General features: G+C 42.6%; 1 protein-coding gene across 12 annotated transcripts in view; it reads right to left on the reverse strand.

Moving 5' to 3' along the window:
- Positions 1-25,828, reverse strand: part of nlrc5 (NLR family, CARD domain containing 5) — a 181,119-nt gene that overhangs the window by 98,215 nt on the left and 57,076 nt on the right. For 11 of the 12 annotated variants that reach the window (XR_006314163.1, XR_006314162.1, XR_006314161.1 and 8 more), the window contains 9 exons: positions 19,106-19,189; positions 18,104-18,187; positions 17,928-18,011; positions 13,205-13,294; positions 10,606-10,668; positions 10,446-10,505; positions 3,360-3,443; positions 2,298-2,381; positions 1,679-1,768 (listed from right to left, as the gene is read on the reverse strand). Coding sequence is in view for 9 of the 12 variants with exons in the window: in XM_043707157.1 (XP_043563092.1) it covers positions 1,679-1,768; positions 2,298-2,381; positions 3,360-3,443; positions 10,446-10,505; positions 10,606-10,668; positions 13,205-13,294; positions 17,928-18,011; positions 18,104-18,187; positions 19,106-19,189 (723 nt within the window). In the remaining 3 variants the exon portion in view is untranslated. The remainder of the gene's footprint in view (positions 1-1,678; positions 1,769-2,297; positions 2,382-3,359; positions 3,444-10,445; positions 10,506-10,605; positions 10,669-13,204; positions 13,295-17,927; positions 18,012-18,103; positions 18,188-19,105; positions 19,190-25,828) is intronic. The other variant, XM_043707158.1, reaches the window with a different exon arrangement.

The following is a 25,828-nucleotide window of genomic DNA, read 5'->3' on the forward strand; positions in this document are numbered from 1 at the left end:
AGCCTCGAAACGACACGACCAGCTATCCTTAGTAGCCACACACGCAGACAACAAGCAACATGAATTCGACTGGGACAACACTACTATCATAGGGCAAGCCAGACAGAGAACAGCCAGGGAATTCCTAGAGGCATGGCATTCATCCACAAACTCCATCAACAAACACATCGACCTGGACCCAATATACCAACCACTACAGCGGACAGCTGAAACTGACAACCGGAAGTGGCAGGGACAGACCACTATAAACACCGGAGGAAACATCAAAGAAGCGCTTCGCAGGAGGCTCCCAAGCACTGATGATGTCGCCTAGCCAGGGGACGAAACATTTGCAACAAAAACTTCCAGCTCGGCGAACAGAACCACAACAGAATCTTATTCCTTAATATGTTACAATGAAAATGGCAGTGCTTACTAACTTTCAGTGCCACCTCCACTATATCAAGTATCATAACCTCCAGTCCTTGAGATGCTCCCAGAGATTCACAAACTACATACCAGGAGCACGCTAGAACATACTGAGAGGAAACAATCTCCGTGATGGGATGGTCCCATTGTCCTGGGTCATTCTGAGGAATGGGCAGTGGGCAGCATTGCTATAAGTAGCAGTGCGTCCTGCACAAATCATCCCAATCAATGGAGGTGGGGCAGGGAAATTAGATTAAAGGAATAAAGTAAAGAAGGAAGAACAGGGCACTGTCAACATTGCCAGAGCAGTGGCCACAATAGGCCTTTGAGCACTTTTCTCCATAAATATTTAAACAGCTCCCAATAGTTCATAATTACAAAAGGAAATCTTGGAATACACCAGCATTTATCATCCAACTCTAGTTGTCCTGAGAAGGTAATAATGGGTCTTCTGCTTGCTAGTGCCTTGTAGTGGGTCAGTGCAGGGTTTCCAGGTTTCTCCACAGAGTCCTCAAGAGATAATCACCGTGGTGTTGGATTGAAGCCGTATGTAGTTTAGGTGGGGCAGGAATGGCAGTTTTGCTTCCCTAAAGGATATTTGCGAACCAGTTTGGGGTTGACCATAATCCAAGAGATATGTCGTCATGCACTGAGATCAGTATTTTAGTTCCAGAAGTTTTACACAGTTTAATTGTCATGGTGAGATCTGAGTTTATGCTCTCTGGATTAGCACAGAAAAAAGAAGCAGAACTTTGCCATTCCTTTCTTTGGGAGCAACTTTACACCCTTTCTGGTGTGAAAACTCACTTCTCTACTGGCTTCCATGACCAATTCTCAGCATGGCCGAGGGGGACAGATGGTTCAGATGTTTCACTTACAGGTGATACTGATCCATATGAGAGGGCTGGGTAGGAAGTGCCCAAGCATATAAGAAGGATATTGTTTATCTAAATTCCAGATCACAATTTTGAAAATATCTTAAAACAAAACAAAGAGATCTTAACAAACTTCGCATTTCCATTTGGAGATAAAATAATAGAGTACAAGCCTTCTAAGTGGTACCCTCAGGATGAAACTTTCTTCAGATGGAGGGCATATTCTGGAGACAACTGATTTATCATTCTCCATTCTGTAATGGCCGTCTGACTGAACGGGATATCGTCCTTATCAATGTCAGATTGAAAGGCCACAATGACTGAGCTTCACTTTGTGAATTACACCCATACCTTACTAACCCCTTTGGCAAAGGCTTTAATTTGTTTTTGTTTACCTCACTTCGACCGCAGACATCCAGGGGCATTTCTTCAGTACTGAGGCCAAGCAAAGAACCCCATCTTCTGAGATGCTGTTGTTGCTGAGGCTGAGAAAAAGAATTATTAGAAAGCTCGCAGGAACACAAACAGCAGATACACAAACACATTGTATTTCTCAGGATCTATCGCTGAGTATAGCAAATTCTAGTTGAATTACAGCACACCATGGTCAGCATTCCTCTATGTTAATGTACATTGGGCATCTAAACCACCTAGACTGAATGGGAATGACAACGTTAAAGTTGAAACAGCATACTCTTACCTCATACTCTACTGCAGCTAACTGAACAATGCTCATGTACTAGTCCCCTCGCTGTCCTCTAGTAGGGACCACATTAGTACAATGTGGCACCAATAGTTTTTTTAATGTTTAGGACTGAATTTCAGATGGTTAAGGAGTCCCTTACTGATCAGTGTCTTTGAATTTACAACTATCCTGAAAAGAAACTGCAGCAGGTATCTCTGCAATTCAAGCTTGATGTACGATTCAATATCAAACAATGGGCTCACTGTTCCTGCTGAATACTCGGGGAGTTACTTGCATATCTAGCTGTTATTGAGGATCTAAAGACTTACTTAATCAGTTTGAGGATATGACAATCTTGGAGGATATCAACAAGTCTTCTTAGCCCATGGTCTTTCAGTTCATTGCCAGACAAGCTGAAGAGAAAACACAGGAAGGATTGAGACCCCTGCTAGCAAAGACATTCGAGCTAAGATTCTGCACTAGCTGCAACAGAATTAGAGGAAGTTCGGTGTCAAACCTGGGTGAAAGATTTTGGACAATAACAGCCAATTGAAGTCAGTAGCTTATCAATCAGCTGTGTCTTTACCTAGATCCATTTTCGTGGTAGAGGTCGACAAGTTTCAATGGATTTGATTTCCAGGTTTATCTTCACTTGTCACAGGGACACATCATTACTGAAAGGAAATGGCCATGTTACTGCAAAATGAGACCTACTGTTGCATATGAGACAGGGAGGGTCCAGTGTAACCTGTATAACCACAGCCAAGAGGAAGTGTGTTTGCATGTTTGGTGTGTGTGTGTGTGTGTGTGTGCGTGCGTGCGGGCGTGCGAGATAGAGTGAAATAAAAGGTCCACCTATTTAAATTAGAAATTGTGTCTGGAGAAGTCTTAGGGTAGAGATGGGGATAAGGGCAAGGGTGGTGGCATCTGGTCAGAGTCTGATGCTGTGAGTGGTCTGGGGTAGCTGTAGTTGGGGAGGATTGAGGTAATTACAAGACCAGCCGAATATTTACATGGGAGTTAGACGACATATTAATTAGTCTAACTATACTTGAGGAATTACTTAATTTCATCTGAACTCTCCAAAGTCTCCAGGTGCAGGGGAAAATTTAAGTACCCTGGGAAATCCTTCATGGTGCGCAACAGTGGGGATTCTGTGGGGTGCCCTCCATTGGAGTAACACCTGCCTGACCATCAGAAAAATCCAGGTCATGACATAGTCCCTATTCTCCACACAAACACAACACACCCACCTCCTCAAACAACGATCACCACCCCTATACCCACCAGACCCTCACTGATCAGCTGTGACACTCATTCATTTGGCCTGATTCCCAGAGCAGGGATGTTGTTTCTATTTTAAGACATTGCAATGAAGTTATTGGACTTACTCCAGACAGCCCAGCAAGGGGCAACGCTGTAGGATTTCACCGAGGGCATGTACATGCTGTGCTGCTAATCTGCAGCTCACAAGGCTGGAAAAGAAAGATACCTGATAAAGACAAGGTGTTAGCAATTTAATGATCCAACTAACCTTTTAAACACAGTTGCACTACCCTTTCCCTGCCATTACTACCCCACTTCCAAAGTCTTGAGGTTTCCCCATGTTTGAGCTGGTACTACTGTCACCTCTGAATCAGAATCATGTGAGTTCAAGGCCAGTCCAGAGCTCAGAGCACTTAATCTCAACCAGCGCTCCACTATAGTACTGTGGGAGTGATGGACTGCTGGGTGAGATGTCAAACCAAGGATACTCCAAACCCCTGATGAGGACACAAAAGATCCTACGGCACTATTCCAAAGAAGGACAGGGTATTCTTCCCACTATCCTGACAAATGTTGACCTTGTAACCCACATTATTGTAAAGCTGTTTGGGGGATCTTATTGTACACAAACTTAGTCCACCATTTCCTACATAACAACAGTTGGATAGACACTTAAAGTTACATTTCATTGGTGAGAAAGTGCTTTGACTCCTCAGGAGGTCATAAAAGGCACTATATTAATGCAAGTTTGCTCTTTGTCTAAAGAGTGGCCTCCCTCCGGTTGCCAGGTTCAGGTTGATAGTACGACAAACAGATTAAGGCCATAAATATTTTCCCTCATATTTCCCAATGCAGAGAACTGGTACATTATACAGTGAGGCCAAACAATCAATACAGAAACTAAAGAAACGCTGGGACCTAACATTCTGCACTAAACTAATTTTTTGTTACAGCTTGGCATCCCGCTGCATTTACTGTGCAATGATTGACAAGCAGGCTTGTGTATTTAACTGGGAAAACCACAAGGATCAGTGCTAGGTACACTACTTTGCGTCATTTATATCAATGATTTGGATGCGAGCATAAGAGGTATAGTTAGTAATGATTTGGATGCGAGCATAAGAGGTATAGTTAGTAAGGTTGCAGATGACACCAAAATCGGAAGGGTAGCGGACAGCGAAGAGGGTTACCTCAGATTACAATAGGATCTGGACCAGATGGGCCAATGGGCTGAGAAGTGGCTGATGGAGTTTAATTCAGATAAATGCAAGGTGCTGCATTTTGGGAAAGCAAATCTTAGCAGGACTTATACACTTAATGGTAAGGTCCTAGGGAGTGTTGCTGAACAAAGAGACCTTGGAGTGCAGGTTCATAGCTCCTTGAATGTAGAGTCGCGGGAGATGGGATAGTGAAGAAGGCGTTTAGTATGCTTTCCTTTATTGGTCAGAGTATTGAGTACAGGGGTTGCGAGGTCATGTTAGTCCGCTGCTGGAAGATTGTGTGCAATTCTGGTTTCCCTCCTATCGGAAGGATGTTGTGAAACTTGAAAGGGTTCAGAAAAGATTTACAAGGATGTTGCCAGAGTGGGAGGATTTGAGCTATATGGAGAGGTTGAATAGGCTGGGGCTGTTTTCCCTGTAGTGTTGGAGGGTGAAGGGGTGGCCTCGTAGAGGTTTATAAAATCATGAAGGGCATGGATAGGATAAATAGACAAGGTCTTTCCCCTGGGGTGGGAAGTCCAGAACTAGAGGGCATAGGTTTAGGGTGAGAGGGAAAAGATATAAAAGAGACGTAAGGGGCAACCTTTTCACGCAGGGGGTGGTGCATGTGTGGAATGAGCTGCCAGAGGAAGTGGTGGAGGCTGGTACAATTGCAACATTTAAAAGGCATCTGGATGGGTATATGAATAGGAGAGGCTTGGAGGGATATGGTCCAGGTGCTGGCAGGTGGGACTAGATTGGGTTGGGATATCTGGTCGGCATGGACAGGTTGGACTGAAGGGTCTGTTTCCATGCTGTACATCTCTATGACTCTATGTGTAGTCAGTGTATTGAGTTAACTTTATTTACACCTCTCCTAAACAAACAGATAAATGGAGGTCTTGTGGTATAGTGGTGGTGGGGGGGAGGGGGGGAGGGGGGGAGAATCCCTGCTTCTGATTCAGAAACTCTGGGCTTAACCCCCAATCCTAATTTTTAATCTGCTCCTTAACTGCCTTTGAGATTCACACACATTTTATCTCTTGCTTCACCCCAAGTAATGTTAAATACGACAGAGGATTCATTGGTCAGCTGAATGAGCAGAGTAGGTGGCATTCTACAGGAGGTTTCCTTTGTCTTTGTAAGATCTGACACTGAAGGCCCAAACAGCTCAGCCATATTATGAAGCTGTGATGGATGTAGTTCAGCTCATGGGGCTGAATGTGATGAGAAATCCACTGAATGTCGACTAGGCCAGAGCGAGTTTTCTCACATGATTGTCCGAAATGTGCCTCATTCGCCCCCAGCGTCCCACTTTCCTTCTTGGCACAGACGGAAGTGATGGCCACTGCTGGGACTTCCCAGGATTCCTGGCACCAATGCCACCTTTAAAGACCAGCCATGCACCCAGACAAAAGTTGGCAGTCTACAGCTGGCCACTGACCAGGGCATGGACAGGAATTGGCACCCTGCTTCGCTGAGCAGGAACCAAGAGGTCCTGCTGGCTGGGAGGTGTCTGATCACTGGTCATGGAGCGTACCTTGAGATGTTGGTGACTGGTGGAGGTCAGGAGGAGCATGTGGTGAGCGGGAGTCACCAGGTAGCTGCTATCTTTTTCATGTCGGGGATTGTGGCCTCCTAGATTCTATCAGGGGTGGGGTGGAGGGGTATCTGCCTTCAATGAGGTGACATGAGGTAATCGTGAGGCCATTAATGGGTACAAGCAGATCTCTCGCAGCTCACTAGATAGAATCTCATCTCACCATTCTACACCGTCTTGGTAAATGGGTCTCTTTTGTTCTCAACCTCAAGATGCTATCTCACATGATTTTTCCAACTTGGTCTCATGGCCCACATCATGTGGGGGCTGGGAAAGTTCTGCCCACGCTCTGCTTAGCTATTTCACTCTAAACCCGATGCATTACTCCACCTTATATTTAGTGACAGGAACATTCATGTAACACTTCACCGCTCTCACTCACTTCACCGCTCTCACTCACTTCACCGCTCTCACTGCTCCAGCAACTCATGCGACACTCTTGGGAATCAAATCTCGAGATGCCTGAATAAATATTACCTCACTGGACCTGAAAAGTTAACTCTGTTATTCTCTCAGCAGATGCTGCCAGACCTGCTGAGTTTCTCTCTGTTTTCGTTGCCTCCAACCTTTGTTGTGCAGGAAGCTGTGTATATTCTGGACTCTAAAAGGGAAAAGTTGTCTAAATACCTCCTCACCTGAAGACACCACCCATGGACAACATGCCTAACTCCTGGTTAGCACTGCTGCCTCACAGCACCAGAGACCTGGGTTCAATTCCCACCTCAGGCGACTGACTGTGTGGAGTTTGCACATTCTCCCCATGTCTGCGTGGGTTTCCTCCGGGTGCTCCGGTTTCCTCCCACAGTCCAAAGATGTGCAGGTCAGGTGAATTGGCCATGCTAAATTGCCCGTAGTGTTAGGTAAGGGGTAAATGTAGGGGTATGGGTGGGTTGCGCTTCGGCGGGTCAGTGTGGACTTGTTGGGCCGAAGGGCCTGTTTCCACAGTGTAAAGTAATCTTATTTCTAACTTGCTCTCTGGAAATAATGCTTTCACGCACTAGGGTGTGGTCCACAGACTGCAGCACACCCCACTATATTGTGTCCTGTCACAGTTTGTTCCCCTAAGTTGATGCTCAGAGTTTGGGTGTTTACTTGCTTACACACAGGACAACAGGGGAAGACCTGTGTCTGTGGTTTCGGCAATGACTCAGTTGATAGTCGTTTGCTCCTGTGAATAGCAACGCATTTGATAAGAAGCACAAAACCACTCATTGCTGGAAAGTCCCCTCATCGAGAGTAAAGAGAAAATATCTGTTCAGTTAGAAGCTTCTTGCCCAGCTGGCACCACACCAACATGACCTGGCGGGAGGTCACAACACTGCTCCACCAACTGCGAGCTGGCTCAGGGGAAAAAGATAATCCATCACAATATTCGCCCACACGACGTTACAGCTGCCCTCTACCACTTTATGATACATCTAAGTGATTATCTACTAACTTTCAGGCAGACTTTCACTTCCTTTGTAAGTCAGCAGAGCCAATCTATAAGCAAATTTACATAGAGAAAGACTTACAGTTGCACTTGACTCTCATCACCCCAACAGAACCCTAGTACTTGGCCAATTGCAATGCATTTGTGGAGCAAAAGACCACTAACTACTCCTGCACAAGCTTACACATATGTGTAACTGAACATTAGCCCCCCAGAAACTGCTGCAAATAAAAGAAAAATCAACAGGGACTGAATTATTACGTTTGCGGGTAGACTGCTGGATTGAATTGGATGGAAGCTGGAGGTAAAGTCAGGAAATTTCCAGGAATAATGCCAGATGGAGTTGGCAATCATTCCTGAGCTGCCACTGGCGAAGTCATCGGGGGAGCTCATGTTTGGGTCTGGCAGTTGCTGCAGCAACAGTTCCTTGTTAAAAATGATGGAGAGGTGGGTCATGTCGGAAATCCAGGGTAAAGGAAGTGTGGAAAAGGGGACAGGTAACAGGTTCCATTTACACAGACTCCATATCTTACAGACAAAATTAAAGCTAGCTGTCCTCCACAAAGCTAATAGAATCACTCACACATTTGTACATGCAGGGCAAACAGCTTCCCCCATTTACAGTAAACAGATTGTGGAGTTCACCACAGCAAACACTAACAGGAGGTACATATCAACACTACATTCTAGTGAACAACAGCTAGCTCCCTCAGCTGCCACATCATCCCATGTCAAGCTGTGTATTTGACTCAAATACATCAGAGAAACCATTGGGGCTGAAACGATTTACATCTGACAACCACAGCTATCTTCCTTTGTGCTAGGTATGACTCCAGCCCGTGAAGAGCCTTTCCCCAATTTCCATCGACTGCAATTTTACTTGGGCTCCTTGATGTTACCCTCAGTTAAGTTATATGGCATGGGTAATCATTCCCAACTCACCTCTTGAATTCTGCTTTTCTCTTCATGTTTAGACCTGGTCTGGAGCTGAGCAGTTCAATGATCAATGCAAACTGAGCGTCAGTAGCAGATCATTGTTGACTAAAGGTCTCTTGACATTTTCTTTATATCCAGAAGTGCTCTTTCACACAACTGAACATGATTTCACCCCCTCACCAAAACACTCATAGTACTTTTTCAATGCCACCACCAGTAAGTCACTCGTGTTTTGCAACTGATTAATCAGCATGCAAAGCCCCTTAACAGCGATGCAGACCAAAGGTGATGGAGAGGTAGGGAGATGGGCAGGGGGCTAAATCAAAATGGAGTTGGAGAAGTGTCTCTTGATAACACTGATGATTACTCTTTCCACCTTTCCGCTAATGATTGAGAGTTGACTCGCCCATAATTGGTCTGACTATGTTTGCCGTGTCTTTTGTGGGCAGCTTGGTCAGCTGTGCAAGTTTCACAAGCTACAGTTTCTGTCAGGGAGGCTCCACACCATGAGCAACACCTCAGGAATTCAAGGCATTACCATCCCCAAAACAAACTCGAGAGAGAGAGACATGACATCACCCAAAAGGAGTGGGTCTGCAGCATCTTTCAGATTGACAATAACACTTGACATTGAGGAGAAAGTGAGGTCTGCAGATGCTGGAGATCAGAGCTGGAAATGTGTTGCTGGAAAAGCGCAGCAGGTCAGGCAGCATCTAGGGAACAAGGCTTATGCCCGAAACGTCGATTCTCCTGTTCCCTGGATGCTGCCTGACCTGCTGCGCTTTTCCAGCAACACATTCCCACACTTGACATTGAGCCAATCAGTTGAAGAGTGTGTCTGCTCTTGTTGAAAGAACACAGTGATTTCTATCAATGACCTGTTAACCAACTGAAGAGCGAGTGTCTAATAATAGTACCAAAGGAGAGGTGAATAAGTGAGTGGCACAGAGGGTGGAAACATATCAGATTTCATGAGACATTCAAGCATTTGACATTGGCAATATTAATGGCTCCTCACAATGACATGGCAGCACTCAACCTGAAACTGAAATCTTATATGCAAAAAAACTGAAATCTCACTTAGCAGCTTACAAAGTCTTGCATGCAAATTATGCCTTTTATGGATAAAGGTAAACTTCTTCTGTAACATGGTTGACACGACAAAGGGAGATCAATAACACAATGTGCAAGAGGAGGGGCCTGACCTGTCTGAAAGAGAGGCCAGTAGGGGTCAGTCTTTTGAATACTCATATGCTTTGTCCATCAGGAACATGAACCAAAGGATTGGGGATCAATGTTTTGTACACCTGTGACATGCCGTTTTATGTCAGAAAGTGAAGAAAACCACACAGAGAGGCAGAACTCATGAAGCTTTCTATTAGAATCTGCCTAACGTTAGCTGACTGCTGGCTTGTACCTGATTCTATAGCATGGCCACATGTTGCCAGGTCTGTGTGAGCACATATTGCAAATTCTGACCAGACAGTGAAAGGGGATGAGACTTTTATGTGGCAAGGAATGGGAGCTCTCTTTACTCAACTATTTCATACTAACAAGAAATGAAACTCGATCTGTTTCCAACAGTTAGCTGCCACACAAAACAAAAATAAACAAAAACTGGTTTTGAATAGCTTCCATCATTATACTCGAATCCAACAATGCACCTGAATTATACCAGTCATTGGAGAAACATTTGGGCAGGTACATGAATGGGACAGGTTTGGAGGAGTATGGACCCAAATACAGGCAAATGGGGCAAGTTTAAATTATGAAAACTGGGAGGCATGGTGAGTTGGGCCAAAGGGCCTGTTTCCAAGCTGCAGACCACTATGACTCTATCAGAATGTCCCAGCTTCCCTCCCTATCACCACCACAATCACCTAAGAATGGTATAAGCCAGCTTCCACTGTCCCAGTTCAGTTCAATCAGTCCTCCAGCACTTGGGTACTGTCAGTCTGGAACAGGTAGATTTATACGACACAAGATTCTTCATGCACTGTGGACACAGAGTAAAAGGAAAAGCCAGGACATGATCCTCCATTACCTTAGCTTCCTGAGTGGTGTCTCGTGGCTGCCTTCATATTCCATCGAAGATGATAAAGATCTGTGCAGCAAAAACGAAATAAATGTAGGAACTCTGGAACACGACCATCAACAGTGACAATTAACTGAGACTTTAAAGTTTCCTATTTGAACTGAAATACCTGTTAATTGGGTTGCTGGTTGAGCTGGAGAAAAATCGAATTGTTGCAACATTCCCACCATCACTGGAGAAAAGTATAATTGACATATTAGTCTAAATATTTTGTCATTTTACAATCATTATAGTGCTTCAGGTAAATAAGACTAACCAGAAAAATGAAAATACTTGAATTTCCTGTGCTATAAGAAAACACGAACAATAGACAAAAGCTGATAAAATCTAATACAAGATTATACACACGCCACAGGAAAAAGAATTTGCAGGTCCATTAGCAGCAGTTTGAATCTAAAGCAATTAATGCTTATTCATAATAGACATTTACTTCTTGCTTCCCTGACAGACTGCCTGAATGCTGCACAGTCTGTTTAACTAGGGGTCTGAAATTCTGAAACAGCATTCCCAATTTCAGTGTCAAACAAATCCTTATTAAACCTTTCCCAGCACTCATCAATGATGATAGAACCTGACACTGATACAATTCATGATTCAGGGGAGCTACTTGGGTGAATTTGTACCTGTAAGGCAGAAATGTTGGCCAGGCCCAGCTAAACTTTTCACGTTTCTGCATGGACCAGAATTGTTGTTTTGAGCCCAAACCTGCAAGATACAGCCTGTGGTTGTTGCAGATATTTTGCAACAGTTAAATCAGAAAACTAGAGTTCTACAAAAATACAGACAAACATTGTGACACCAATTCTCCAACCTACCATCTATCTGGTATGAATGCGCCTTCTGATTTTTTTTGCAAACTTTGTTCCCGTTACTTTAACATAGATATATGGTCTGCTTAAACTAAATGAACAAACACCTCCATTAAAAGCATTAATGATCACCCAGCAGGATCTCACAGTGAGATCTCAGGGCTAAGGCAGATATTTTTGCTTTCAAAAAATATTTTCCTTCCGGACATTATTGAGTTGTGAGGATGTGAGTTCACAGGCACTAGTTACCTTTCAACTCATGTATGTGTAAGCCTGGAAAGTAAGCATTGGTGGGATGTCTAGAAACATAGTGGAGGGGGAATCATTGACAAACTTAATTCTGTCTTCAGCTCCCTCCAAATCCAGATATCCTACCAGGAATCACTGGTGAGCAGTTAGGAACTGGATGCTTTCTGCGTTCTCCTTAAACTGGGAGCAAGAGAGACAACCGTACATTGTTTTCCCCTTTTTTTATGTTAACTGGATGAGTTGGCAGTCTGGGAGGTAATGTCAGTTGGCAAACACAGAGTTGTTGGTTGAAAGGACTTGGTGCATGTCAATATAGGATGAGATAATGTTTGCAGGGAGTGAAAGATGGGAGATAAGCCAGGAGGCCATTGGAATTGTCAACCTCGAGCAGGACCTTCTTTGACTTTCCCATCACTGAGCTATGCACTTAGCAACAGCATGAGGAAATTTTTATATCTGATCAAAACAAATATTCAGCTTTTCCCTTCATCTAGTCTTTGTTAAATTGATCCATCTCCTATGTTGGGGCTGTGCTCGAAGGAAGTGTGGGTCAGAGTTGAGCTACAACACTGTTGCACCAAATCTCCAACTTAACATGTATTAAATGTAACTCCTCCCTATTTCCTCTCATACCAAGTTGTCTGAATTTATCCTGTATACAAGAGCTTTAACCCAAAGTGTCCTTTATTGAAATCTATATATATTGAAACTGGTGCAAAGCTAGTTACTGATATCAAATGCTTTCTAGCCACCAGCAAAATCATTCCTCCATATCCCAAAAAGGAAATCAGCTCAAGCTTTGAAAGACAAAAGAAGATGAGGTGTTGGAAATGTTCCTTACAAACAAGCCTTTGAAGAGCTCAGCCATTCACAGATGCAAGAGAAAATCTCCAGAATTTGTTCAATCTCTCCAGTTGATATGCTGCTGCCCAAAACCATCACCCAATTAAAAATCCTGTCCACTTTTCCAGCTTCAATCCTCAGTCTCCTATGTTAAGGTCAAGTTCAAGACAGAAACCAAGCCACCTTCCCTTGTGTCTGGAGTTTATTAACTATTCAGTCTTACTGCTGCTTCCACAGACCAGCACTGTCCTTTATATTATTTTATTAAACAAATTACAAAAACAGTTTACAACAAACAGTTACATTTACAGCTGCATACAAGAGACAGCAATTTTACAAGGGAGAGGAGCAGCAAAGCTAGGCCCCAAACCCTACCATTCAAACAGTTTACAGGGACATGAGGACAAACCTCAAATCCCAGTTTCACAAAGATATAAAAGAGACAACAGCAGTGACAGTTGTACATTAGACAGTACTGTTACATACAAAAGTGCAGACAATACAGACCCAGCAAGCCCCCATCCCTAGCACTGTCCTTTATATCCACCCAGTCAATTAATTAATCAATTAACCATCATTACCAGCTTAACTACTTGGTACATTAATATTTTAGTTGCCCTGAACAAGAATAATCTCAGTGTTTACTGCTCAGTGACAATTCCCCAACTCTCCCCATAACATATGAATGGGACTGTATAACCATGTAGAGTCCTACACCCAGAAGGATGATGCAATCTACACTCTATGCAGCCATATCAGAGAATAAACAAATGTCTGGCATAAATATTCAACAATAATGTCTCTTACCTGACATGGATATCCAGGATATTTGAACAGGTGTTTATAGTGTTTGCTATTCTAAGAATTCCATCTATGGTGATATTATTGTCACCTAATCTGAAATAAAAGAAGGATTTTAAGTTATATTTCCAGAATGCTTGTGTCTTACAGATTTACAAATAGGTTAGGATCAGCTCTTATAGCCATCTTCTCAAGACTAGTGGCCCCATTTTAAACTGTCCGTTCTAACATAAGGTAAAACAAAATGCCCTGGAATAGTGGTGTGGAGTTGTAGTGAACTTCACCCTGAGACAGGCCCACTGATCAGATTGCTGGGGGGACAATGAGCCAAGCTGAAACTCAGTTTAAAGTCACATTTGAGCTTTTACTTCCTGCTAGACACAAAGGAGGAGGCAGCTTGTCTAGCTGCTGGCAGATTCTCACAGGCAGTCAGACTGAGTGCTGGAGAAATAGACACAAAGAGGTACCACTGTGCCAAGTAGAAATAGAGAACTGTTATGGAGCTAACCATCAAGTGGCAGGATTATAATGACTGAACCCATGGTCTAGGAACCAATAGTTGTAAAGAGTGAAAGACTACAGAATTGCAACAGGCTATCTTGCAATGGGAAGTCTATTTGATTATTGTCAGAGGGTTGAGTGAAGGAGTCTTTGTTTAAAAGGACACTGGAAGATTCATCCTGGTGAAGCAGGGAGAAGAGATGCTGTTAGAATCAGGAGGAACTGTACATTAAAATCAAAACTATATATATCTACTGAGAGTGTAGTATGCTGCATAGGCACAACTGAACATTACATTCGAAATGTAAAGGAGAATATCTTTTCAGTACAAATTGCCTTCTAACTAATGTTTATTTGATGTTGATTAAAATTGTTAGAGTAATAGTCTTAAAATGTGAAATCTTGCTGTGCAATTGTTTGCATTGGGCATTTGAGAATTCATACTGCATTTGAGAAGGCTCTATAGAAGTGATAACACCTCCCGACATGGCAGCCTAAGCCTCCTAGGATTCAGATTCTTTAAGGAAGTTTCTCCCTCTGTTTGAAGAGCTGGCTTTATTGCTCAGTCAACAACAGCTCTCTGTTGATTTCCCTCCCTCCTGCAGAAGAGCAGGTCTGTGAGGAGCAGTCTGCTGCCTTCGGTGCTTGTGCGACAGAAGCTGTGTCTGCTCCAGTTGTTCTGACTCCAGCCGGTCATGTTGGTGCTCATCTGAGATCCAAAGGGACTCAGCTTAAGGGAAATTCGCGCTGCAGGACAGCTCCAAGCTCCAGACATACAGACAGTCAAAGCTGTCAGCACAGGTGAGCGAAGCCTTTTGTGCAAACAGACGAGTAAGCAGCGGTGAGGTTTCAGTACATATCTGTACTGAATGGAGGGACCTTCTGCCCCCTCCATTGAAACTATTTTCTCTTGCTTTCACTGGTGGCATTCAGTAAACCCATAGAACCAGCTGTAAACTGCAAAGGCCACGTTAGTAATCATTGACACTTTCAACATGCTACAATTGCAAACTGCCACGCCTGAGGGAGATGGTCACGCACAGCCTGGAGTGGGGAATTTGGACAGAAAAGATATTCCCCTTTAAATGTCCTGATTCTAACAGCACCTCTTCTCCTTAAAGTTGTATTAGTAGCAGATTAGTACAAGTTTTGAAACAAAAGAACAATCAAAAGTTTCCTTTTAAGTTGTAGTCAGAACATTGTAGCCAGAACTCCAAATATACTTGCACTACATTTTGAGTGAACTTCCTGATGCGTTATCAATCATAGAATCTCCACTGTGTGGAAGCAGGCCATTTGATCCATTGAGTCCACATTGACCCACCGAAGAGCATCCCAATCAGACCCACAGCCCCCTACCTTAACCCTATAACCCTGCATTTCCCATGGCTAACCCACTTAGCCTGCATATCTTTGGACTGTGGAAGTGAATTGGAGCACCTGGAGGAAACCCATGCAGACATGGGGAGAACGTGCAAACTCCACACAGACAGTCACCCGAGGGTCAAATCGAACTGGGTCCCTGGTGTTGTGAGGCAGCAGTGCTAACCACTGAGTCACCTTGCCACCCCAACTCACTCAGTCAGCACTCACACAAACCTCACAAACACCTGCTCCCAAATAGACACAGCCCTGGACTTTACAATTCAGTCTGGATGGACAGGGAAGACACATTGACCTCAAAAATGGTGACATGGAAGAAGGACCAGAAAACAAAAACATGAGGAAGATATTCAAAATGGTCTTTTTTTTTAATTGTACTGAGGAGAACCACTGTCCTGGCATCTGCATGTTGAAAAGAGTAAGAGATTGGATAAACTTAGATATCATGATTGGGTTGAAGTTATTAAGAAGGTTACTGAAGGAGCTAGAGAGTCTGAAGTCATAAGAAGGTTCACATTTGCAAGACTGTGTCAAAGAATCGCAGAAAAATGTGTAAGTCTTAAATCACATCATAATGTAGGAAAAGGATGCCATTATGGAATTATAGAGCGGAAAAGGAAATTCAGAAAAGCATGGCCAAAGGTGTTTTCATCTAATAAGGAAAGACATAAGAAGTTCTAATGAAGAAGAACAGAATAATTATGAGGTCTTGCACTTTGGAAAAAAGAATACAAGCATGGACTACTTTCTAAACGGTGAGAAAATTTGTAAAGCCAAAGTACAGAGGGATCTGGGAGTGCTAGTTGAGGATTCTCTAAAGGTAAACATGCAGGTTGAGTCCGTGATTAAGAAAGCGAATGCAATGTTGTCAATTATCTCAAGAGGGTTGGAATATAAAAGCACCGTTGTGCTACTGAGACTTTATAAAGCTCTGGTTAGGCCCCATTTGGAGTACTGTGTCCAGTTTTGGTCCCCACACCTCAGGAAGGACATACTGGCACTGGAGCGTGTCCAGCGGAGATTCACATGGATGATCCCTGAAACGGTAGGTCTAACATATGAGGAACAGCTGAGGATCCTGGGATTGTATTCATTGGAGTTTAGAAGATTAAGGGGAGATCCAATAGAAACTTAAAAGATAATACATGGCTTGGAGAGGGTGGACGCTAGGAAATTGTTTCCGTTAGGTGAGGAGACTAGGACCCGTGGACACAGCCTTAGAATTAGAGGGGGTAAATTCAGAACAGAAATGCAGAGACATTTCTTCAGCCAGAGAGCGGTGGGCCTGTGGAATTCATTGCCACAGTGTGCAGTGGAGGCTGGGACGCTAAATGTCTTCAAGGCAGAAATTGATAAATTCTTGATGTCACAAGGAATTAAGGGCTATGGGGAGAATGCAGGTAAGTGGAGTTGAAATGCCCATCAGCCATGATTGAATGGCGGAGTGGACTCGATGGGCCGAATGGCCTTACTTCTGCTCCTATGTCTTATGGTCTTATAATTACAAATAAAGAATGCATAACAAAAATGTCAGGGCTTTCATAAAAAATGTTGGACAGCCAACAATAATTACAGAACTGAACAGAGGTGGCTCAGTGGTTAGCACTGGGGACCAGTGCCAGGGGACCTAGCACAGCGCCAGGGACCCGGTTTTGATTCCAGCCTCAGGCGACTGCCTGTGCGGAGTTTGCACATTCTCCCCGTGTCTGCGTGGGTTTCCTCCAGGTGCTCCAGTTTCCACCCACAGTCCAAAGATGTGCAAGTTAAGTGAATTGATCATGATAATTGCCCGTAGTGTTCAGGGATGTGTAGGTTAGGTGCATTAGTCAGAGGTAATTAGAGTAATAGGGTATGGGAATGAGTCTGGGTAGACTTGTTGGTCCAAATGGCCTGTTTCCACGCTATAGGGATTCTATGATTCTAATTACTAGGCACTACTCTGATTGTACTGTTCAGTCAGTATGATATACACAAAATAATCATCAGTACCTGGGGTTAATTCTTTGTCTGGAATCAAATCAATGGGTTCAGACCACCTATACAGGAAATTATTAATACTGTACTGAGGATAATCACTGACATGAATTTAATTTAGGGATACATATTGTTTATTGTTAGAATAACAGATACTGTATTTGGAAGGATCAACTGTCATCCATCTTACTGAAGGGATCAAATAAAAACCATCCCAAATGAAAGTTTAACATCAGATGACTAAATCTATTAGTCATTCAAGTAACTAAAGTAGGGGAAATTCCTGTCATTCCTTTTGACAAATTCCTATAAACATTATTTCTAAACTTAATTTATGTTGATTAAAATCAATCTTAAAGTAATATGAGTAGCAGATTGGTACAAGTCTTGAAACAAAAGAACACTCATTCAAAAGTTTCCATTTAAGTTGTAGTCAGAACACTGCAGCAAGAACTCTAAATGTGCTTGTTTGGCATTATAATCTACACAGAAACAACAAGGGTTGCAATGTTATCTCTGCAATGTAGTTCAGCTCACAAAAATCAGCAGTTGGTTCATCAAAAAGATCACTGCACCAACTAATGATGATGTGAGGTTGGCAGGATGTCCCCCTACAGTGCCACCTGAACCTGGCAGGGCTGTGGTAGAAATGAGGGGATATTGAAGCCTGACTATGCAGCAACTCTCCTCTGCAAGTTTCCTCAGGTCCCTTACTGCCTCCTCCTCTCCCTCTCACTCGATGTAAATGTCATTTAGGGTTAGAACCTGCTGGCCAATTGGTTTTCCTTCTATCCCCCCAGGTTCCTGGAAGGACAAACTAAGAACGCTTGCTATATCCAGATGTACCTTGTCAGATAAAAACTCAACTTACTCAATTTTTCTCAGACTTCCCATTTCAGGAAGCACGTCAACAAGTACAGTAATGCCAGCATCCCCGAGTTCATTATCTTGCAAGCTGGGGAGAAATTGCAACTCAAAATGGTAAGAAATGTCAGGAAGAAATAGAAGAACTTCATGTAACTTGGTGGAATTTTCTGTGATACTTACTTTATTTCTTCCAAGTGATGACAGATTTTCAGTGCAGAAGCCAAGTGGGTAATACCCATCTCACTAATACTACAGGATGTAAGGCTGGAATCAAAAGTTGACGTTTGCAAATTAAAGTAAATTAAAGCTTCGAAGAAAAATGACCAACACGATCAAAGTACGCAACAAACTTCAAAAAGAACAACTTACACATATGTAATGTAAATAAAACATTCCAAAATATTCCATAGTTGCAATGGCAAAGCTAACACTGGACCAGGGAGGAGACATTAGGACAGTTGATTAAAAGCTTCATCAGTGGGCTAGGTTTAAGGGTATTTTAAACACAGATGGCAAACTAGACAGATGGAGAGGTTTAGGGGGAGCTTAGGACAACGACAGCTGAAGGGATGGTGACCCCACCAACAGCAGGCTGAAGGAAGTGCAGAATGGTCAAGTGGTCAGAGTTGGTGGCACCCAGAGGTCTCAAAAGGTTGTTGTTTTGGAGTAGGTAACAGAGACGGAAGGGCATCACCCTCCCAGTCAAGCTTTAATCTCTGCTCAACATTATCCTAAAATGTACACTTTCCAACAGCACTCAAAGAATATTGTAAGCAGGGAGTAGTGATGGATTTGCCAACTTCCCTATGTAAGTGTCATGGGTGCAATTAGACTAACCAAACAGGGATCAGCTAAATCAAAACACACAAGGACAACTTAATACCTCTAAGGAGTGAGGGGAGTTTTTGTCCGATGTACCTTTAACATCACAGGTTTTAGGGACTCCGATCATGGACTAAAAATGTAACATCTAATAGTAAGGAACTAAATGAAACCAATAAATGAGCATCAAGTTGTTATATGAGATGATATCCAGTTAGGGTGATGTTCTATTACAGTACAGGAACTCATTGCATTGTTACTGTCTTCCTTATGTAATTGCTGCAGTTCCAACAGGAGTTACTACTGACCAGATTAAATTAGACACTACAATTATGACCATGGTGTTAATAAAGTTCTTACATCAGCTTCTTTAAGCTGCTGACTTTAGGAATGATTTCAGATAGCGTTCCAGCAAACCTGTCCTCATACTTTCTGCTTTTGAAACTGTAAGAGGAAAAGAGAGAATTAAAACATATTTATTTTGTATTATTTTACTGGTGGAATAGAAAGAAAGCACGTTTTGATGGACAGCATTAAATTTTGCATTTCAGGCAGCAATATATTCGCTTTTTCACCATCCAACTATATCGTCCAGAATCTTAAGTGTCAAGTTAACAGAAAACATGTCGCATACATGATCAGGTCTGATCTTGGCCCCATCTCTACTTTTCGGCCTCTTGATTTCATCCCTTGATTCTCCAAGGCCAAAAATCAGACTATCTCGTTTGTAAATGATTGTGCTTGTGTTAGACTAACAATGTGTAACTCAGTCTCTGTTTACACACAGGTGAACCACAGAGGAGAGAAAGGAATGCAACACAATTTGTCTCCTGTTCCAAATGTCATAAGATACACTTTAAAAATGGGTTTGTATCACATATTTTTTTAAAATCAAAGATTCCATGAGCTGGAGACAGGAACATTGTAGCTTTTAAACAGAGCACAATGGTACAGATTATCCAAACGACATGGATGGGAAACATTTTGGTGGATAATCAGATGCCAGATAACCGAATGCCAGATAACACAGTTTAGACATGCATTAGGACCTTGCGATCTTGTTCGGATAATCCGAAATTCGGATAATCGAGGTTAGTCTATATTTGTGGGCAGAAGGACAATGCCATAATTCCTCATTCTTTGCCCTGGTCTAAGGAGCTATTTGGTTTTCAACAGTAGAGAAGCAACCACTTAACAAATCCTAACAAGAGGGTCCTGCTTTAATAAGACATAGTTTATAACAGGATAGCAGGTAGACACAAAATTCATTAGCTAGTTAGACATCATTACTAAAGACTATTGGGAGAGATAGATGACACATTGATCCCCTTTGAGTCCTGTTTGCTCAATTTCCCCATCTAATATTGCACATCATCATCATCAGATTGGTACAATGTAATGCAGTCTCCAACATTAACCTTTTCAGAACCATTATCTTACACTACAGGGACTTCTTCCCCTTCCACATTTAAGAAATGGTTTGACAAATTGTTACAAATGATTCTGTGTCCTTTCATCCTGGGACTTGTATGTGATTCAGACCTTTGCAATCACTTGTCCATGAAGCATCATCCTAAGTTAAATAAAATCAGTCCACCAATTGGTATTAATTTACTGAGCTAATTCAGGGAAGTCAAATGATAGCTGGTATATGAAATGGAGGAGAAGACACCAACTAAGGCTGGCTCTTATACTAGCCTTGAATATACGACATATGATTGGAATGGGACAGAAGGATGTTAACTCTGCAGCTGGATTATGCCTGTCGACTGCAAGAGCAGAAAGACAGGTCACAGCTCTCAGGTCACTATCAATCCCACCTTTGCAAGCCCAGTGGGAGATGCACCGAGAAGTCCTGCCTTTATCTTCCCCTCCCACCTCTCTGTCCAACTTGGTTTGCTTTCCTTCCCCAGGAATCTGCCACTGCCTGTCAATGTGGCTAAAGTCACAAAAGTGCTATCCTTTGTGGTTGGGCAGCAGAGACAGAAGGAAGAAAGATAAAAAGCAGGCACAATACTTCCAGTTGGAATGTCTATTTATTACTCTGTTCAAGCAGGAGACTCGGTACCTCGTTGCTAATCTAATGTTTAAGACCAGGCGAGACTGACTTTTCATCTCAGAAAATCAAGAGATAAAATGAACAGACGGAGAGGTGAAGGTGAGGCCCAACACCAGCCACGTCATACAGAATGGCAGAGAAGACTCAAGGAGCTAAATCGTCAACTTCCCTGTTCCCAAATGTAGGTGCTAAGAATGAAAGAGTCAGAACATTCCAATAAGGGAGACAAGGAAATATTAACTGCCTTTCTACCATTGATGTGAGCTCTTGAAATGCTAGATAGATAAGATATAGGTTTCCAGTTCCAAATAAAATTAGATGCAAATACCCAGTGTATTATATTACTTTATGCACAAGATTTGCATTGAATACATTTCAGATTGTGCAATAAATGTGACACAATTGTGTAAAGAATACTCACATGCAAATTTGATATTTCTGGTTGAGCCAAGTTCAGAATAATAAAAACAGACATAAACTGTCAGAAATAGTCAGCAGATGAGCCAGCATCTCTGAAGAAAGGAGAGCTGACCTGATCATCAATGTTTCAGGTCAAAGAGATTAACTCCTAATTTCATCCCGTTCTCATATGGTGTAGAGGGGGAAGGATAAATGAAGGGATCAAAGTGCAGAAGTGAAGATGTGCAGTAGAATGGAAGATAGGAGGGCTTTAAGTGGCAGAAAGATGATGGTGCAATGCAAAGGGAGGGTGAGTAATGCAATGAGAAAGGCAACAAAAGGGGAGTAAAGTGTTAATTTTTTTTTGTTTTGTAGGATGTGAGTATCACTGGCAAGGTCAGGGTTCATTGACCACTGCAAACTGCCCTTGAAGATGATGGGGAACTCTATCTTTGAATCGATGCAGTTCATCTGCAGTTCAGACGTGTCGGAGGGAGGAGTGGTAGAATTTGAGGATCTTGACCCAGTCTCTCTAAAGCAATGGTGATTTACTTCCAAATCAGGGTATCGTGTGGCATAGGTTTGATTTTGCAAACTATTGCCATTATCCATTTATTTGTTGGACTTGATTTTTGTTGGAGCCAAGATGGCGGTGGTAGCAGGGCAGGAAGTATTTGGGCTCTGTGCCTGTACGGTCCCGCTTTCCTTGCTGGCTGTTTTGGTTTTTCATTTCTCTCTTGCATCAAAGTTCACCTTTTCTTCCATTCTGCGGTTGCAATGGAGGAAGGGGGCAACTTGGTGCATTCGGATGTCCATTCTTCGTGGCCATAGCAGTTGTGGCTTTGTCGAAAGCTTCAACATGATGGGTCTGGTCTGTTCCCCTTGCTGGCAAAGTCAGTGATGACTTCATTCCCCGTGGCTATGGCAGCAATGTGGCAGCTTTGGGTGGCGACTGAAGTGGTACCAACTTGAGAGATAGCTTCAGCACCGGGTCTCGGTGGGTCCAATCTGTCCCTCCTTGCTATGGCAGCGATACAATGGCTTCAGTGGAGGCAGCATGGTGGATCGGTCCAGAAATCCTTGCTTTGGCAGCTTCAGCTGTGGCATTTCATAGCCACTGCAGGAACCCAGATTGCCATGGAGGGGACAAAAGGTGAACTTTGACCTAACTTTGTCTCAATTGTTTCTTTTTATAATTTCTCAAATCAAAATGGCACCGAATTGTGGTGACTTATTCACGTCTCACAAATTACAAGTGACAATAAATTGTTATTCTGTTCTGGAGTTTACAGGTTTCGAAGGCGCTGTTGAAAGAGACTTGAAAAATTGATGTAGTGTATCTTGTTCATGGTACACACTGTTGCCACTTGGTGTAAGGAGTGAAGATGCAAGGTGGTGGGTGTTGTACCAATCAAGGAGGCTTGATGTTGATCTTCCTGAGTGTAGTTGGAGTTGCATTCATCCATGCAAGTGGAGTGTATTCATTCTACCACACTCCTTTACCTTGTAAATGGCTTTGGGGAGTCAAAGGTCAAGATACTCACCATAGAATTCCCAGACTAGAAACTAATGTCAGAGCCTCAGTATTCATATAGCTGGTCTAATTATGTTTCTGTTCAATGATTATGCCAATACACTGATGCTGTAGGATTCAGTGATTGCATTAACATTGAATTTCAAGAGGAGATCATCAGATTCTCTCTTGTTGGAGATAGTTATTTCCTGGCATTTGGCAGGCAAGAATGTTACTTGCCACTAGTCAGTCCCAATTCTAATGATACCGGGTTTTATCGCATAAGGACACAGGCTGCTTTAGTATCTGAGGAGTCATAAATGGTTTTGAACATTGTGCACTCAAGAGTACACCCACAGCTCAACCTTACTATGGAGGGAAGATCATTTAAAGCTAATTGAAGTACATCATCATGATGCAGCATTGTCCTGAGGCTAGGTTGATAGGCTTCCAACAACCACAACCACCTTCTTACGTGCTCAGCATTAATTCAACCAAAGGATTGAATTTGGTTGTGCCCTGAAAGCTATCTAGGAGTTGGTTAGTTCAGTTGGCTGAACGACTGGTTTACAATGTAGAGTAATACCAAACAATACCAATACCAACCAAACAGTTCACTTTTAGAGTTAAAACAAAATGATTTTTTATTCTTTAAATAGTGGAATTTGGGGAGTTCTCTGTCACTCATACTTTAACGGATTACGAGGTGAGGTTAGTTTTTCTCAGTGTTTGGTTTAATTAGTAGAGGGGTTTACCGCCATGTCATAACAATACTGATGTGCTGAGATCTCCAGCATTGAGGTAGGGAATATTTGCTGAGCTTCCTCCTCTTGTTGATTGAAGGTGAGGTTCACAAATATACAATGTTCAAATGTTTGTTTAGTTCTAGCTGCAGAGAACTATGATGTTTATCAATTTCACATAAAACTCTATCCAAATTGGGTTGGGTATGATTCACTCAAATTGTGGGTTTATGGTGTGTTACGTCTGCAGTAGACCTGAGGGTCTTCCCATACCAGCAACCTAGTAAGCAGGAAGCATCAAGGTAATGGTATCAATCTGTGACGGCCACTCACATCCCAGAATCAAACTCATGCAAGGCACACAGAAGCTGACCATGTTGCAAAAACTAGAAGCAAGATAGAGGAGTGTAGTTACTGGAATCAGGGTGGATCTCACTGACTATGAAATCCTTGACTGAGGTTGTTAACATGGGCCAATCAGTATTAACAGGGGATTCAGAATCTCCTCATTGCAGAGGACTGACTCCGAGCTGGCTGGTCACAGCCAGTGTACTGTGCAGATGTAAGTAAAGGGGGACTTGGTGACGGGATATCAGCCTCTGTGCAGTTATTTCAAGGAGCAATCAGCAAGGTACCACCGAAAGGTGATAAGGGGGAAGAAAAATCGAATATGAAAATAAATCAGGATGAAATGTAAAAAAAAGAGCTTGTAAGGGATTTTATAAAAATGTAAAAAGGAAGAGTATAGCTAGACTAATCTTTGGACTCTTAGAAGCAGAGACAGGAGAAACGGTAAAGGCATTGAACAAAGTCCGTGTTTTCACCATGGAATATACAAGCATAATGCCAGATCTAAATGGTAACCTGGGGCTAAAAGCAGGAAATTAACATCATTAGTATCAACAGAGAAAAAGTATTGGACTAAAATTCCCAGTATGTGATAGCCTTCAGTGCAAGGCTCCAAAGGAGGTAGCAGGCAATCAGCGAACTATAATTTTCCAGAAGTCCTTTGGTTTGGGAACAATCCCAACAAATTGGAAATTTGCAAAAGCTTAAGTTAGGAGGAAGCAAGAAAACAGTCCTCTCCAGGCCAGTTAGCTGACAGGAATTTATTATCAAAGAAGTCTTAATAAAGCACTTAGAAAAGCATAGGACAAGTAAATATGGTTTCACTGAAGGGGAACCCTGCTTGGCAAGTTTATTAGATCTGAGGGTGTAACTAGCCAGACAGATAAATGGGAACCAATGGACGATAAGAATGTATTTTGGAAATCAATTTGACTATGTGATGCCACACTAAAAGCTAATAGGCAAGATAAGGGCATCTCAGATATTTACGATATACGTTAATAACTTAGATGAAGAGGCCGAGAGTAATGTTACTAAATTTGCTAATGACAAAAGGTTAGGTGGAAATGTATATGATGTGAAAGGCACAGAGAGGCTGCAAAGAGTTATTGCTGGTGAAATGAGTGAGCAAAAAGATGAGAGTATAACGGAGGAACGTGTGACATTATTCACTCTGTTATGAGAACAGAAATGCAGAAAATTGTTTAAAAGATGTAGACATTCAAAGAGAATTGAGAGCACTCATACAGGAAAGTCAGCATGCAGATGCAGCAAGCAATTCAGAAGATAACTGCCATGTCGGCCATTGTTGCAAAGGGACTGGAGTACAGAAATAAGGAAGTCTTGCTAACATTGTTCAGGATTTTGGTGAGACCCCATCCGCAGTATTGAGTGCACTTTCAGTCTCCGATTGTGAAAGGATATATTTGTAGTGGAGGCATGAAAGTAAAGATTAATTGAAATAATCCCTTGGATAAGGGGGTCCACCTTATGATTAATGGTTGAGCAAATTAGGTGCATATTTTCTGGAGTTTAGAAGAACGAGAGGCAAATTCATTGAGACATACTAGATTCTGAAGGGATGGATACAGAGATTATTTGTGCAAGTCAGAAAATCTAAACACAGTGACACGACCTTAGGATAAAGGGCCAATCGCTTAGGACTGAGGGGAGCACAGATTATGTCACTCCGAGTGGTGACGATACGGAATTCTCCACCCAAAGGACGTGGATGCTTTGGAGTTCCAAGAAGTTTTCTGTCTCGGAATCAAACAATGTGGGGAGTGGGCAGGAAAGTGAAGATAAAAGCCAAGATCAGCCGTGATTATATTGAAAGGAGGAGTAGGCCCAATGAGCCAAATGGCCTACTCCTGTTCTTATTTCTTGTCTATTCTAGTGTTGTGGTTCTGTTCGCCGAGCTGAGAATTTGTGTTGCAGATGTTTTGTCCCCTGTCTAGGTGACATCCTCAGTGCTTGGGAGCCTCCTGTGAAGCACTTCTGTGATGTTTCCTCCGGCATTT

Source organism: Chiloscyllium plagiosum, chromosome 17 (assembly GCF_004010195.1).
Source record: "Chiloscyllium plagiosum isolate BGI_BamShark_2017 chromosome 17, ASM401019v2, whole genome shotgun sequence".
NCBI lineage: Eukaryota > Metazoa > Chordata > Chondrichthyes > Orectolobiformes > Hemiscylliidae > Chiloscyllium > Chiloscyllium plagiosum.